Genomic DNA, 16,174 nt, shown 5'->3' on the forward strand with positions numbered 1-16,174 from the left:
TGATTTAGAAATATATCTACATGATAAGGGAAATGGATTACTTCAGACATGAAAATGAAAAGGCACAAATGAGATGAAGTAAACCACTCTGATCCTTATTAATATTAATTTTACTGAGCACCAGTTCATTCCACTTCATAACTATGGCTCAAAAGACTTTTAAAAACAGTGACTCTCTTACTTGTTTTATATAGTTAGAGCATGAACTTTGTTACATACACAAACTAGAAATCCAATACGAATTAAATTGTTTTGGTTTTAAGTAGCACTGGACTACCTTAGGCAAGTCATGCAACCTTTCTGAGCATCGATCTTCATTTCTGTAAAACGGAAGGGTGAGGCCTGATGATCCCTTTTAGTTAGGCTGTTCTCATTCTGTCACCCTGAACTCTGTTCTCTGTCTCTGATTTTAAAAACAAGTGCTTTATAAACAAATTAGTACATGACACGTAACATCCTTTTCAGAAGAAGAAAACAAAAAGTCATGCTTTCCCGTCCCAGAGTGCCTTCTCAGCCCATTTCAACCTCTTCTCCTTAACTGAAAAGGCCATGGCGTTTCGTGCAGGTTGAATGCTACCTTCTTGCCCATCATTTCTCTTTCAGAGTTGGTTTCATCGACCTCTTCCTTTCCCTTTCTAGTGTCTGTCACCACATATATCCCACTTAAAAATAAAAATGTAGAAAAATGAAGGAATATAAATTATTTTGGCCCATTCTTCAAAAAGATATATCTAGATCAAGTGTGAAGAAGGAACATTTTTACCCCTGTATATGGGGAGGGGCATCTCTAAGAATGTCATATATGCATTGTAAGTGGCTTCTATTAAAGAATTTTAAAATCCAAATGCCAAATTTTGTGAAAAAGTTAAGAAAATAAACTCCTCTTCAAATTTCTAAATGAAATAAAGCGCTAGAAGAACTAGACAATAATTAAACACATTTTCTTCTTTCAAAGCTCCCCTTTTCTTAAGAGAATTGAGATTTAATTGAACTTATTTTGGTAAATGCAAATTATTCTGCTCATGTCCTAGGCCCCAGGAGATTGCCCTGACACACCTGTTGTATAGGGAAAAAAATGCAGGAGTGACTTTAATCCTTGCTAGGAAAATCTGAGTGCCAGTTGTCAAAGTTTAGTTTGCATAAAAATCAATGAGGCAGCTTGTTAAAATTTCAGAATCCTGGGCCCAGTGATATTCTAGTAATACACTGGCTCTGTGAAAAGAAATACATACTAATGGTATGTATATATGTTTATTACAGTTTTTACTGGCAAAAATGTGCAGCAAACAATTTATAAATAATAATAAAACATACAATACTTTTCATTATTAACTTCGTATAAGCAGTTGACTCGCACACAATTCTTTTCTTGACTTTTGCTCTACTTTTTAGATGGTTGTAATTGCCATGAAGTAGTTCAGACAAGAATTCTTGTTAATATTTTTGTTTAGTGAAACAACAAAGACATATGTTGGAACTGCACTTGCACATTAAGGATGTCAGCAAAATCTTTGGTGTAATGGATAATAGTGTGCAAATTCTGGAAGAGTATGTCCTAAATTTTGGGGGGCATTCACAGTAATCCACATTGCCAACATCCTCTCCATCATTTTCTCAGATCTAGACAGCCAGCAAAATAATAGATAGAACTTAGACTTGCACTATTTGTGAATTTCCATGGTGTAAATGTTTCCACCACAGCTGATTTCAATGTAAATTTTCCCACCACAGTCAATTTCAAACTACCAACATGACATCACTGCTTTAGGAAGAAATTAGCAGTAAAATAACACTTTGCAGTATTTCTACCACACAGTACAACAGGTGCAAATACCCTCAAGAGCACAGATAATAGTAAAATATAGTAAAACAATTAGGAAATAAAGATTTTTGAATATTTCTTGCCTTTATTTTTAATGATCGCTATATTTAACAATCAGCTTACAAAAACACTGCAAATTACCAATTGGCTCTTGTGAGCCTATCTGAGCCAGTTCAGGCTGCCTATGCTCTGCCTTCTGTGCATCTGATTCAGTAGGCCTAGTTTGAACTAGGAACTCTCATTTTAAAAAGTAGCCCAAGGAGAGTCTGGTGCAGACAGTCCTCTGATTAGATTTTGAGAAATTCTGATCTAGACTATATAACTTGAGGTAATTCTATTAATATTAAGATCTTCCAGTTAATTCTTATCTTTTAAATGAAACATTATAAGGAGTCTGTTTAAGTAAACACTGAGCAAAATTTTTTAAGTGTGAAAACATCTAGTGCAGGCAAGGATATGAGACTTGCTCATTCACTGTGGATTGTAAATTGGAAAAACTGTACAGCAATTTGATGGAATCTGTTAGGGTTTAAACACTCCATGACCCCAAAATCTCATTTCTAGGTATCTACCCTGCAGTAGCAATACATGGTTACCTAAAACATTTCTAACATTGCTTATAATAGCAAAATACTTGCAGCATCTTTAATAGACAATAAGACACATACATTAGAGTATATCTACAAAAAAGAATACTAGGCAGCCTTTATAAATCATGGAAGAGATTTACATGTACTGCCTTAGAAATATGTCCAGGGTGCACTGTTAAGTGAAAAGCAACAACAACAGATGCAGATCTGTGGGAAATGCGATCTAATTCTTGTCCAAAAAAAGAAAAAAGTTCCTATACACATATCTGATACATTAGTTTATCTTCCACATATAGAAATGCTGAGTTAAGCTAATGAAAAGTTGGTAGATATAAGCAATAGTTACCTGGAGTTGGGGTGGGAAGGAGTTACGTGAGAAAGGGAGGTGTGATTGAAGAGGGTTTTATCTTTTTTTTTTCAATAGTAGGGGTATTACAAATGATTTTCAACTTTTCTTTTTAATAATTTTCTATATTTTCCAAAAGAGGAAAAATAAAGTTCAGAAGAGAAGATTCTTTTAAAGGGAAAATGTGCAGATACATCCAGAGTCCTCTAATCCCTTTTAGTATTTTAACTGAAAACGCAAATATGAAGAAATAATTTCTTTGTTCTAATACTGGAATTTAAGGCAATTCTGAAGTCTCAACAGTTTTGGAAGCCTAAAGTTTTTTCATAAAGTTTTGGCAGCAAAATCTGACTTGAATGAATGTGATGATACTTATGTTTTATTCTTTTTGTGTGACTATTTAAACATTTGTTATAGAACATTAGTGTATCTAATTAGGGATGGTGCCCCAGATTCACAAAGGTGATAGAGTACATGACTTATTCAGTTGAATACCTTTCAAAAATGTTAAAACCTCCTAAATCCAGACCACACCTGCCCCCAAGCATTTGGATAAAGGTTTGTGTCCCTATCCCCATCAAGGCACACTAGAGAAACTGGAAATGGGAGTTAGGGAGAGAAGAAAGGAGAGTTGGCAGATGACATGAGTACCAGAGCCTTGAGTATAAAGAAGGAAAACTGAGGTAAAAGTGTACCCTTCCTGGAACCATATTTCTGACACATTTCTGGATCTACCAGGGATGAGGCTTGTTTCAGCAGGGCTGCTATCCCTGGAGCTGAGAACTTGGAAACACGATATGTGCTCTGGAATGAAAGATCATGATAAGAACTAACATTACGGTCTATTCTGGAAAGGGGATTCAGATTGATGGATGATGTAGATGCCAGGGTCCTATTCGGGGAAGGCCAGGATGAGTGCTTAGATGGTGCTATTTATGTCTCCCTTCCAGTGCAGAGACTCAGTGGCTTTGGGGCATCTATGTCAGCTGAGGTTGGAGAAGCAGTAACCATACCCTCCCTCCCATATTTGCAATTTCAAAGGAGATTCTTAAATATGGAAAGTAATCCGAAATACTTTAATATGCATAGGCTTAAATAACCTGGCCCATAGTATTGTGCACTTTGCAGTAGAGTGAGTAAAAGCAGGATTAATGTATTTCACTGGAAAGCATGTAGGATGAAGCTACTTGCGCAGATTGAGAGAAGACAACAGGGAAAGCAACAGGGAGCAATCTTTGACCCAGTTTCCCACTCTCTCTCCAATTAGGTATCAGGAAGTCAGGAGCACTGTAATGCTTACACTGAAGTCAGAACAACCCGCTTTATAGTGGAATGAAATAATTTTAAGCACAGTTACCTTGCCACTGATCTCTGCTCCATCTTGTTCAAAATGCATTAGCAAGGGATTTTTCCTGTGCTCACAATTTCAAAGCTTTTTCTAATAGCTTCCTGGCAGTAGTCTTCTAAGAGGTAGAGATACAGCTGGAGTCACAGAGGAATCAGAATTCCTCTGGAGTCCTCTGTTTTCTCTTCCTCCTGCCATGATTACCATTCCTGCCTCTTCACTCTACTACTCTTTCAGTTGTAGTTAAATAGGAACCCTTTGTGGGTGTATATGTGTATTTGTGTGAATACAGATGCACACCCTGTGTTCAGGAACATCCACCTGTCTGGATCTAAGCTACACAGAAACCACACCCGAGTGGACCACAGCCAGCATGGAATAATGCAAGAGGGCAAGGAAAAATCAAATCTGATGGTCACAAAGTCCAGGCTGCAGTGTTCCCATGTTTTTATTTTATTTTTTAATCCCCATTTTCCAGATGATCATGTTTTTATTTAAAAAGTTCCCCATAAGGGCTGCAAGCCAAAGTCTATTTATGCTAACTGATAATATGAAGCTCATCTAGATTCCATATCTAACACATAAATTTAGAACAGGAAGAAGGGTGCTTATACGATATCAATCTGGTAACTTGAAACATCTACACTAGGTGTGATCTTGCCTGCTTTCCAATCTCCTCTCTCGTGGCACTTACTTTGTACTGGCTCACATTATTATTATTTTTTCTTTTTTTTTTTAAATTATACTTTAAGTTCTACGGTACATGTGCACAACGTGCAGGTTTGTTACATATGTATACTTGTGCCATGTTGGTGTGCTGCACCCATCAACTCGTCAGCACCCATCAACTCGTCATTTACATCAGGTAAAACTCCCAATGCAATCCCTCCCCCCTCCCCCCTCCCCATGATAGGCCCCGGTGTGTGATGTTCCCCTTCCGGAGTCCAGGTGATCTCATTGTTCAGTTCCCACCTATGAGTGAGAACATGCAGTGTTTCTGTTGTTGCGATAGTTTGCTGAGAATGATGGTTTCCAGCTGCATCCATGTCCCTACAAAGGAGACGAACTCATCCTTTTTTATGGCTGCATAGTATTCCATGGTGTATATGTGCCACATTTTCTTAATCCAGTCTGTCACTGATGGACATTTGGGTTGATTCCAAGTCTTTGCTATTGTGAATAGTGACTGGCTCACATTATTACAGTTATTGTTTTAAGTATACTTATGCTTACTGGACAGGGAACTCTATGAGGGGAGACTTTTGTTCTTACTTATATTTTCCTCCATGTAGTGCATTGTGTGAATTAAAATGAGTTGCAATGGTAGCTTGACAACACAGGAAGCTACAGAAAATATAGAAGAGCAGATAGGAGATGGCAATAAGCCCAGTTACATAGAAAACCTCTACGTACTCCTAAAAACTGGAAAGAAATCATAGCACAATTGTTGATACTCACTAGGATATCTCAAAGTTATGAAGAAAAGGGAGAAGGGGATAAGGAGAACTAACATTCATTGCCAATCTGCTCTGTGTCAGGCACAGCTGTAGGTATTTAACATATACCATCTAATTTAACTTCCTATGACACATAATATACTCTTTTATTTAGTTATTTATTTATTTATTTATTTATTTATTTGAGATGGAGCCTTACTCTGTCACCCAGGCTAGACTGCAGTGGTGTGATGGCTCACTGGCTCACTGTAACCTCTGCCTCCCGGGTTCACGTGATTTTCCTGCCTCAGTCTCTCTAGTAGCTGGGATTATAGGCACACACCACGACAGCTGGCTAATTTTTATATTTTTAGTAGAGACAGGGTTTCACCATGTTGGCCAAGCTGGTTTTGAACTCCTGACCTCAGGTGATCCACCTGCTTTGGTCTCCCAAAGTGTTGAGATTACAGGCGTGAGCCACTGTGACCAGCAAAGACACATAATATATTCTAAAATGATTTCTATCCAAGATGTTTTACCATTATAGTACTTAAAGGGTTAAAACCTTAGCATTCTGGAAAATGTGGCTATTGAAAACAATCATCCTCTGAAGGTTCTAACTAGAACTTTATGATCTGATTTTACTAATATAATCCCCAAAGTTGGGAGACTAAACTTCTTAGAGCTTACATAAAGGAAAGTTGAAAATAAAATCTCCAGGCTGTATTCATTTAATTTAGAATGTAAATATTAAACACCCACTCTAAGGAAAGTGAAACTTTTGGCTATACTTCCAGGAACATTTAGCAGTATACAAAATGCAGGTGTACATACAGGTCTGTGAGAAAGGCATGGAAACAAGCCCAGAGAGAGACAGACAGACAGACAGAGAGAGAGAGAGAAAGTGTGTGTATGTGTGTGTGCGTGAGTGTGTGGTTTGTTGTTAATAACATCTGCTAGCTTTCCCATATGCACCAAGAGCTTAATGACAGTAAGTGGAGTATAGTTTGGAAATCTTGCCGATCCAAAGACAATCAGGGCTATACATTTGGGAAGAGACCCTGACCTTCATTCTAAGAATATCAGTTCCAACTTCAGTAAGTTAGTGCACAGGATATTCAATTTGAGAAATGAGTTATTGGTGGAGACTAGTAAGCTAATGCCAGAAATTCTGAAAATGAGAGGAGAGTTTTCTTAAGATCCTCCTAGGCCAAAACATCTAGAAGAAATGCGGCAGCATTCAGCAACAATCTCAGGATAATTTTCGCTTCGGAACAAGACTTTGCTGAAAAAACTGGTCAAAAAAAATAGGGAGAGTGAAACCTGGAGGAATCCCCAATTCTCTCTATTCTGACTTACTTAAGGGCAGGAAGTTGGTCTTGCAGTTTATCTTTGTATAGCTGAACTATGAATAACAAAAACTGCTGTGGAGAACACGAAATACAGCTTAACTAGGAAACTTCTACTGGCAACGTGACACACTCAAACAGTTCTGTGTCTAAAAATAATGAGAAACTACAATATCTTTGAAAAGTAACCACGTCCTTTTCATATTATGGGTAACTAGATAAAAGATTGTATTTAGGGAAATTTATCCTTTCATGAGGACTATAATGATAATAGCTAACATTTATTGACTACTTAACCAGGTACCTTTATTTATATAATGGTATGGTACATTTATGATACCACTATGATACCATTTTACAGATAAGGAGAGCAAAGAGGTTTAGAAGCTCAGTGAGGGTAATCAAATTAGGATGTACCATTACCAGTCTGCCTGGACTTAAAGTTTGGTCACCAAACTTGGTACCATACTATCACCTACATGGGACATTCATCTCCAATTAGAATACATTCTATTTCCTATGGAATATTAAGTTTTAGAAAATTTAAAAGTCTATACATTAAAAAATCATTCTGGCCTTCCTAAGCTGCAATCCTAGCTCACTCTGGCCACCTACAGCCCCATACTTTCTTCATAAGGCTAGTAGCTTTTCCATGCACTCAAGCCCAAGACTGAGCGGCATTAGGAAATGCAAATCCAATCAGGTTACTGCTTGACTGAAGAGCATTCGGAGTGCTTTAGGAATCAAGTCCTAGCAAGGATCTTTATGGCTTGCTCCCCACCTTTCACCTCTCTTCTAATTTCTTGCCACTTTTCCCTATGCATTTCACATTCCAGTAATGTCAGATGACCCAAAGTTCTTTGTATCTAAGATGCTGTTTCACTCCCATGTCTCTGCATCTGCTTTTACCTTTGTCTGGAACCTGTCTTCCCTTCTACTCTGACCTGGGAGCTCCTGATCACCCTTCCGTACCCTGCTCTGGGTCCAACTTGTGGAAAGCCTTTTCCAGACTTCATACCTCTACACTTTCAGGTAGACTTGTATGCTCCTGTCTCTCTGCAGACTTCAGATCCAGTATGCATTATTACTATTGCCTATGAACACATTCCTTTTGTGCTTGTCTCACCTACTAAAATACATTAAACTCCTACAGGCAGGAAGATTAGTATACCCAGCACTAGTATAGGCTTGACACTATGATTGATATGGCATTTAATATAGTTGATTCCTTTTAAAGCATTATTTTACAGCTTCACATTCTGTGTGATTTCCAAAACGCCAAACAAACAAAAACAGTAAATCAAACATTTTATGTAATCCCATAGAACTCATTCTAAAATCACAGCCAATCTTTTCATACTAAGGAAGATCACAATCTAAAACAGGGATGGTCCAATCTTTTGGCTTTCTTGGGCCACGCTGGAAGAAGAATTGTCTTGGGTCACACATAAAATACACTAACACAAACAATAGCTGATGAGCTTAAAAAAAAAAAAAAAAAAAAAAATCTCACAATATTTTAAGAAAGTTTATGAATTTGTGTTGGGCCGCATTCAAAGCTGTCCTGTGGCTTGCAGCTTGGACAAGCTTGATCTAAAACATGCCCAGGTATGGCTGCAGGTTATGCTCTCTCTGATACGCTACCACATTCTCACAACTTTTAGAAGATACTTTGCCTTCATTTCTAGTGCTTTATTAAAGAAAAGTCCTAAGTTTCTCAATTCTCTAAAACATTCCCTGTGTGGAAAAATATTCATACCCTTAAGCCAAACATTTCCCCACTTTTCAGTAGACTATAATAATTTCCTAGTAGTGTTACTCTGCTTCAGATTTACAATTTATATACTTTAAAATATCACCAATAGTTTTAAAACCACGAAATACAAATCTTCCCTGACATTCGCACCAAAAGCAGTGCTGTGATTATATATATATATGTATAATTGTGTGTTTGTGTATATATGTACTTAACATATATATTTAATGCATTTTTGATAATTAGAAGATATAATGATGTAATTATTTTCCACTTCTAGGTGCATCTGGAGATAAGTATGAGATCATAATACAAAAGCTGCTAAAAGCAGAAGACATTCCTATAGTAAATCAGGCATACAGATATTCATACTAACTCTTTTTGGCATGAGGTGTGAGTGGGAGTGCAGTACACTAACTGGAAGGTATTGAAGGAGTTAATGAAATGCTTCTATTTGTGGAATTTAAACATGTAATTAAAAAGACAATGTTATAACACTTTAAAGGAAAAAAAAATCACCCAATCCTGCCTTTCTTACTCATCAAACATTTCCATTTTTCTTGGGCCTTACAATCCTGGTAAGCATACATCAATTTTATATAGTCTGTATTTGATCTTATTGTTGGCTATTTTTGTTGTTATACCATTTATTTAACCAATGTCCTAGTGAGGGCCATTTGTGAACTTTCCAGTTTTACATGTGCATGAATAACTGGGTAGATAGAGCTGCATTTTTAAGAAAAAAAATCTTTCTTTAGGACAAAAGCCTAGAACAATATTTTAATACTATATATTAAACCTACATGAAATGGTAAAAATGCTTTCCAAAACATCATACTAAATTTATAAAGCCTCCTAAACTGCATCAGATTCATCCAAACACTGGACAATTTAATATCCACCCCTTCTCAATTAATAAATGTAAAATGATATCTCATTGTTTTAGTGAGATTTGATATTTTCCCATGTGTTATTTACTACTCTAAATAAAGCTTTAGGGACCTGATAGTATCTACTGGATGAATTACATGAGTGAAATTTTTGCTTACATTTTTATAATATTACAATAAGTTACATGAATTATAGCACTAGTAATCTCTTTACCTCATACATCTTTTCTTTTAGAAAAACTGTTCTTAAGAGAAAATAAAAAATTACTATTGAAAAGTTAAAGTTTCTCATCTCTTACAGCAAAGAATAATTAGATGTGTACATATTAAAATATCAGTACTTTTACAATCCCTAGATTAAACATAAATTATAAAACAAAATTAACTCCTTATAAGAAATTAAATTAAATATTTTTAAAAACAAGCATATATCATGTGTTTTCTCTGGAGTATCAATGCAGTATCTGTTAGGGGTCCTTACAAAGCTGAGGGGAATTAGATTGAAAAGTTAAGTCCAGGGTTTTATAGAGGGTAGAGATTAGGGTTTGGGAGAACATGTGCCAGTATGATGAGCTACTTTAGTTGTGGTGATCTGGGAAGGCCTGGTAGCCTTTTTTGAGGAAATTAAAGCCTTGTCAATACTTTGGAAATCAGCAGTCTTAGAATCTGCCTGTTCTACTGAAATCAGCATGGTCAATTTTTAGAGCAGATAATTTCTCTTTGTTCTCCAAACACAAACCTTATTTATTTCTTTGTTTTCAGTAAAACCTTCTCTCAGCACTACAGAGAGTTACCAGTTTATGTTCTATTTTAAAAACTGAAGTTATTTGTGTATAACTCAAAGCAAATTTTTGATCTAAAAATAGGTTTTATTTCTAAGTTAGGTTCATAGGCTGGTCCATTTATATATATTAATTTATATATAAATATTTATTAATATATTAATAAATATATTAATTCATAATATATTTGATTGTAGAATGCTTTCAATGACATAAAATCATTCTTTCAACACCCTTTTCCAGAAGGAGACTGCATTTACTGTCCTCGTTCTGAATGCAGACAATCTATGGCCCTTTCTACCCCATGGGGCTTTCTTAGCAAAGGTCCTAAAGGGTATTTCATAGGCAGAGATGGTCATCTACTTCCAAATTTAGTTGCTGGAGAGATATCTAATGTGTTTGGAAAGGGAAATGTATCAGGTTAGTTAGAAACATAATGTTAAATTAGAGAATTCAGGAGAATATATATAAGTCAGCAAGACATAGTAGAAAAGCAATAAAGACAAGGAGAAATCTACTTAATATTTACAGTCTCATGTGAACCCGAATGCAGTTGGAGTTTGACTAAATGCAGCAGCAGGAGTAACAAGCATTAACCTTGGTTGCCTTGGGAACAAGGCCCCTTCCTCATACCAGTGATCTATAATAAGGAAAGGGGCATTTAAATAAAGTGCATAGCTATCACAGGTAGAGTAACACGTGTCTAGAGGAGTGTTCGGCATTACCTAAAGGGTGGCTGGGGTCTGTGCCTTACAGCAGTGGACAATGGGTGAGTTCGTGAAGTGCCAGGTACGGATAGATAAGGAATTGACATGAGCCTGAGTGTTTGAGAACCCCTTTGGTATTGCAGAACCTATAGGCTTTCAGTGGCTTGCTCAGAGCAACATAAACATAAAAAACCAGTATCTTCCTATGCTTTCCAACAGTGTTGCTTGGAATGATCAGCACTCCTAATAAGAGCAGGAGCAGGCTGATAAAACAAGGCAAGAGAGCTCTATAAAGTTAGCATAAAAGAAAACACAGTAGCATACACAGGACTTCTAAAATAAAATTCATTCCTTCAACAGTTCCAAATTAAAGGAAACAAAGGCTGTTGTTCCCTAGTGGGCAGAGGGTGTGGGCAATTCTTTTAAGATGTAGATAATAGTTTGTGCATGCATTTTAAACAATATAGTACTGGAAGTTTTGCTTAGTTCCAACATTTCAAAACTTACCTCTAAAAGCACTAATATCCCCATAGTGTACCTGTAGTACAAAGTATTTACTTCCAGTCTCTCCTCCAACTCTGAATCCAACACCTAAAGATTTATTTAAAAGTTAATATATTAGAAATGAGCATCTAAAATGGAGTTAATCTCAAATTGCTGATCTATGAAATCGAGGGAAATAAAATAACATACAACATATAAAATTATATTACATGAAAACTGAAATAAAAGACATTGACTGAGAATTTCTAATATAATCTGTCATTATAATCTCCTCAAAACTATGATGAAATTCTATTCATAGTTCCCACTTCAGAACCAGAGTAATCACTTACACTTTAGGAGGACAGTTCACTCATTTTGAAAGAAACACAACAAACAAAACAAAATCCTGTCTCTATTGATTATTTAAAAGACATACATAAACCCATTCTCCCATTTTGCTTGTATATATTCATATTTATTTTATGATCGAATATAGGAAATAGACTTCTTAGGAGCATTTAAGTGGCATTACTTTTCTTCCGCTGTGAAAAGAGGTATCTATACAAAAATGGCTTTGAGGAAACTAGTTACCAACTAGATTGCTAAAGTCCATTATGTCAGTGAATTTTTGGAATTCGAATATTCTTAATAGTCTTACTGTTAATAAACCTAGCTTGCTAGTGAGCTTTAAAAAATTCACAGAGAAAATTTTTACCGGCAGAAGTATACTTTTTTTTTTTTTTTTTTTTTTTTTTTACAAATCTATTTTTTACAGCTCTCCTCTAGTAATGTATCTAAATCTGTCAACAAATCTATGACAGACCTCCCTGTTAGTTTCAAACTTGTTTGGTTGCAGCTACCTCGTATGGAGAGAATTCTGAGGCTCATTTGAAGTGCAAGAAATCAGACATCATTTAATGATGCTGGCAATGAGTAAGGGAGGAAAGAGAGGTGCATGTGTATCACAAGATCATCCATGAACCAGGACAGACCTATTCTGTAACAGAACCACACATACCCTTTAATATAAGAAATATTCAGGTAATAAAACAGAGTCTGGTAATACATTCACACATTGGAAGCTATGTACAATTTAGAGGTGCAGTCAGAAAGCCAGCTGAGGTCTGGCATCATGTTAAATACCTAGGTTCCAAGATTGTAAAAAAATCTCTGCTGAAACAGCAATTTATTTAATTCCTAGCTCTCTTGGCTCATGAAATGTGTCTGCTGTCAAGAACCAATGTGCCTTAGGTCAAAGGTGGCTTGAGGTATTTATCCTTGGTTATTTTCTAATTTTATCTAAACTGTTGTGTGGGCAAACTACTTACCAAAGAGAGGCAGAGAAAGAGTAACTACCTAAATGAAACATTTTCAATACAAAGCACAGTAATGCAAGCACTTTTACTGTGAAGCAGCAATACAGAACATTGTCATCACTGGTTAAGGACTTTGGAAAGAGAAATTAAGCAGCTGAACATACGACCACCCAAGAGGCCTCTGACATACCTTTGGGGAGCCGGGTAGGGGGAGCATTTCTTGCCCAGGCATACAGAATATTGGCTTTATCTGTACAGGTTCCTTCATCACAAAACCTGAAGAAAATAAAAAGTAGTATAAATGAAGATTTAAACAGTAAAATGCATAAATTGCTCCCCATGGTGGGAGGTGACAGGGGAACATATTTGAAACCAAAGTACATCGATATATCATCATTGTATGATATTAGCTTTAAGATCCTAATAAAGAGTAGGGCAAACAATTATTCCTGTGTGAAAAAAAAAGCCATAAAAGGGGAGACATTTTTTTGCCTGATGTGAAACAATCCTGTGAGGGAGATATATAATTTTTACCTTGATATTTTCATATATGGAATATATTTTATGTAATCAGGTAGAAAAACAAGCATTACATAGACGGTCTGTATAAACCAAAGTTAATGCCGCAGAAATATGGACTAAAAAAAAAGTCATACACATTTCCCCTTTGGCGATCACTGTTGTCAACAAATCTGCCCAAAGCAACAAACAGTGCCTGCCATCAGTAGGGTGAACAATACAAGTGTGTCCCTCTTAAAAAGTTACTTTTTTATTTTCTTTCTTTTTTTATTTTTTGAGACAGAGTTTCCCTCTTGTTGCCCAGGCTGGAGTGCAATGGCACGATCTTGGCTCACTGCAACCTCCACCTCCTGGGTTCAAGTGATTCTCCTGCCTCAGCCTCCTGAGTAGCTGGGATTACAGGTGCCCACCACCACAGCAGGCTAATTTTTTGTATTTTTAGTAGAGATGGGTAGGGTTTCACCATGTTGGCCAGCCTAGTCTTGAACTCCTGATCTCAGATGATCCACCCACCTCAGCCTCTCAAAGTGCCAGGATTACAGGTGTGAGCTACTGCACGCAGACTCTCTTAAGGATTCTTGATCTTATATATGCATGATCAAGTTTATGAATACTGGAATGCATTAATAAGTTGTATTGTGCAAGTTACTTAACTTTTTTTAAAGTTACTTAATCTCACCAAGCTTTAGTTTTCTCTCATGGAAAACAGGGATAATTAAACTTACATCACAGAGTTATTCTGTAAATCAAATGAGACTTTACAAACTTCAAAGTACTATTCTAGGGAAATGCATTATTTAACAAAACATTCACTTTATCTGAAGATTCACTGTTGAGAGAGAGTGTCGTAGGGTAAAAAGAGCACCCAGGCAGAAAGACAGATCTGGAGTTCAATTCTAGAACCACCCCTTAGCAGCTCTGTATCTTGGGTGTGTTTATAAGCCCTCAAAGGCCCAGTTCCTATATGGAAACCCCTGTGATAGGGCTGCTGTGGTGATGTGTATAAGGCACTCAGTGCAGTAGCTCGGATGTTTGGTAGATCCGCATTAATAGATGGTAGTATGTCTGACTCCAAGCCACATATTCTTCTTCCCATTATAATATATCTCTTAGCTTTTTTTATTATTAAATTGGATTTAATCCAAACATTGTTAGGCTACATTTTTGTGTTGCTGTTATTTATTTATGTTTTGAAAACTGGGACCAAAAAAGGTGAGTCAGGTGTGTAGGCAGATCTGAAAAGCTTGAAGACTCTAAAGGACAAGGACAAATACAGCTTCTTGGGATGGAGGTTGGCTCACACAGAAAAAAAATGTACACTGCCCCTGACCTGGATGGGAAACAAAGGCAGACTGTGATAGGGTCCTAAATAAGTTAGAAACTGAAGCCAGAAACACAGAAAACACCCATGTTGCACATATGAAAACTACTAGTAAGAAGTTCATTCAGACTCAGAGGCAGGGACTCTTACCATGTTTTCTGCTTCTAGCCAGAAATGAGGCTGGAGGATAGGCAATGAGTGCTGACAACTGTGTTGCCTGTCTGAAAAGGGGTGAGGAACTCAGAACCAGGAGGTCTTGATAAGGTTATGCTTAGCAAAATGATCTTGCTTCTATAAATCAGGCTGTAGAAAGAGATTGTGTAATGTGTAATATAAAAGACATCAACCAGTGGTTTCTTACTGTTCACTGTCAAACACAATACACTTATGATGACGGATCATTATCATGTAAGAATTGTACCTTGGAAGAAATGTCTGTGACATCCTTATGCCAAGTGTGTTAAAAGGCTCAGGATGTTGGATGATGCCCAAAAGCAAAATTTTCCTTCCTGGCCTCAGCTATAATAAAGAAATGATATTGTCAAATGTGATGAACTTTGTATCTCATTGCTGTGAGCTACTAAAATTTCAAGATTTGGGTGGCAATTTTCATAGCTTTCAACAAAGATCTTAAACATTACAAATGCCTAACACCCATGTGATGACAGTCTTAGGTTAAACAAGATAATTGTTTCCTCTGATATGGAAGTTGATTTTCAATGGATGACTAGAAAGAACCAGACTGAAATATAACAGAGAAAACTGGTTTAGTAACTTTTTCTAAATTACACATTTGATTACGTCATTTGTTGGCTCAAAATCGTTCAAGTACTTCCCAAAATAAAATCAAAATAAGATCCAAATCTTGTAGCATAACACATAAGACCTGTCATGATCTAGACACTATCTCCAGACAACACCCCCTTTTTAGTCCTGCCAAGTTGCTTCCGGTTTCCAGTCTTCCTTATTCCCATTGCTCTCTTTGCCTGAAATATCCCATCCCAGCTCTCTGCCTGAAAAACTTGTATTCACTTTTTCCTTCAAGATTCAGTTCAAGCCTTGCTCCTCAGGGAAGTGTTCTCCAACCCCCACCCACCTTCCATTCCTTAACTACAGCACTCCTCATCCTAAGTGTCAGCTTACTTCTCTCTCTCCACCCAGATTGTGAGGACGTCGAGTACAGGTATGTGGGATAATATCTTCATGCTGAAGTCCCGTCAGGAAACAAATGTCTCGTGAAACTTACCTCTAGGTGAGTTTTCAACTTTCCATATACAGACACTTAAAGAGCTGAATTAGCTTAAATTGTATTGCACTCTCAACTCCATGTTATAATATTTTCTTTAAAAAATTAGATTAAAAATTTAAAATATAAACATCAATAAATTTGAATTATTGTTTGCCTAGTTTGTTTGTTTGCTTGTTTGTTTGTTTTTACAAATCAGCTTATATAACAACACTGCCAGCAGGCTGTAGCTAAATAAGCTCAGAGAGTTTAAGTAACTTCCA

At 36.6% G+C, this 16,174-nt stretch overlaps 1 protein-coding gene across 16 annotated transcripts in view; it reads right to left on the reverse strand.

Moving 5' to 3' along the window:
- The window catches only part of PAM (peptidylglycine alpha-amidating monooxygenase), a 174,924-nt gene that overhangs the window by 99,372 nt on the left and 59,378 nt on the right, over window positions 1–16,174 (reverse strand). For all 16 annotated transcript variants that reach the window (XM_033179011.1, XM_033179016.1, XM_033179014.1 and 13 more), the window contains exons 5-6: window positions 13,016–13,101; window positions 11,531–11,614 (exon numbers count right to left, since the gene is read on the reverse strand). In XM_033179011.1, coding sequence (XP_033034902.1) covers window positions 11,531–11,614; window positions 13,016–13,101 — 170 coding nt within the window. The remainder of the gene's footprint in view (window positions 1–11,530; window positions 11,615–13,015; window positions 13,102–16,174) is intronic.

Source organism: Trachypithecus francoisi, unplaced genomic scaffold, assembly GCF_009764315.1.
Source record: "Trachypithecus francoisi isolate TF-2019V2 unplaced genomic scaffold, Tfra_2.0 Lachesis_group2, whole genome shotgun sequence".
In the NCBI taxonomy this organism is placed as follows: Eukaryota; Metazoa; Chordata; class Mammalia; order Primates; family Cercopithecidae; genus Trachypithecus; species Trachypithecus francoisi.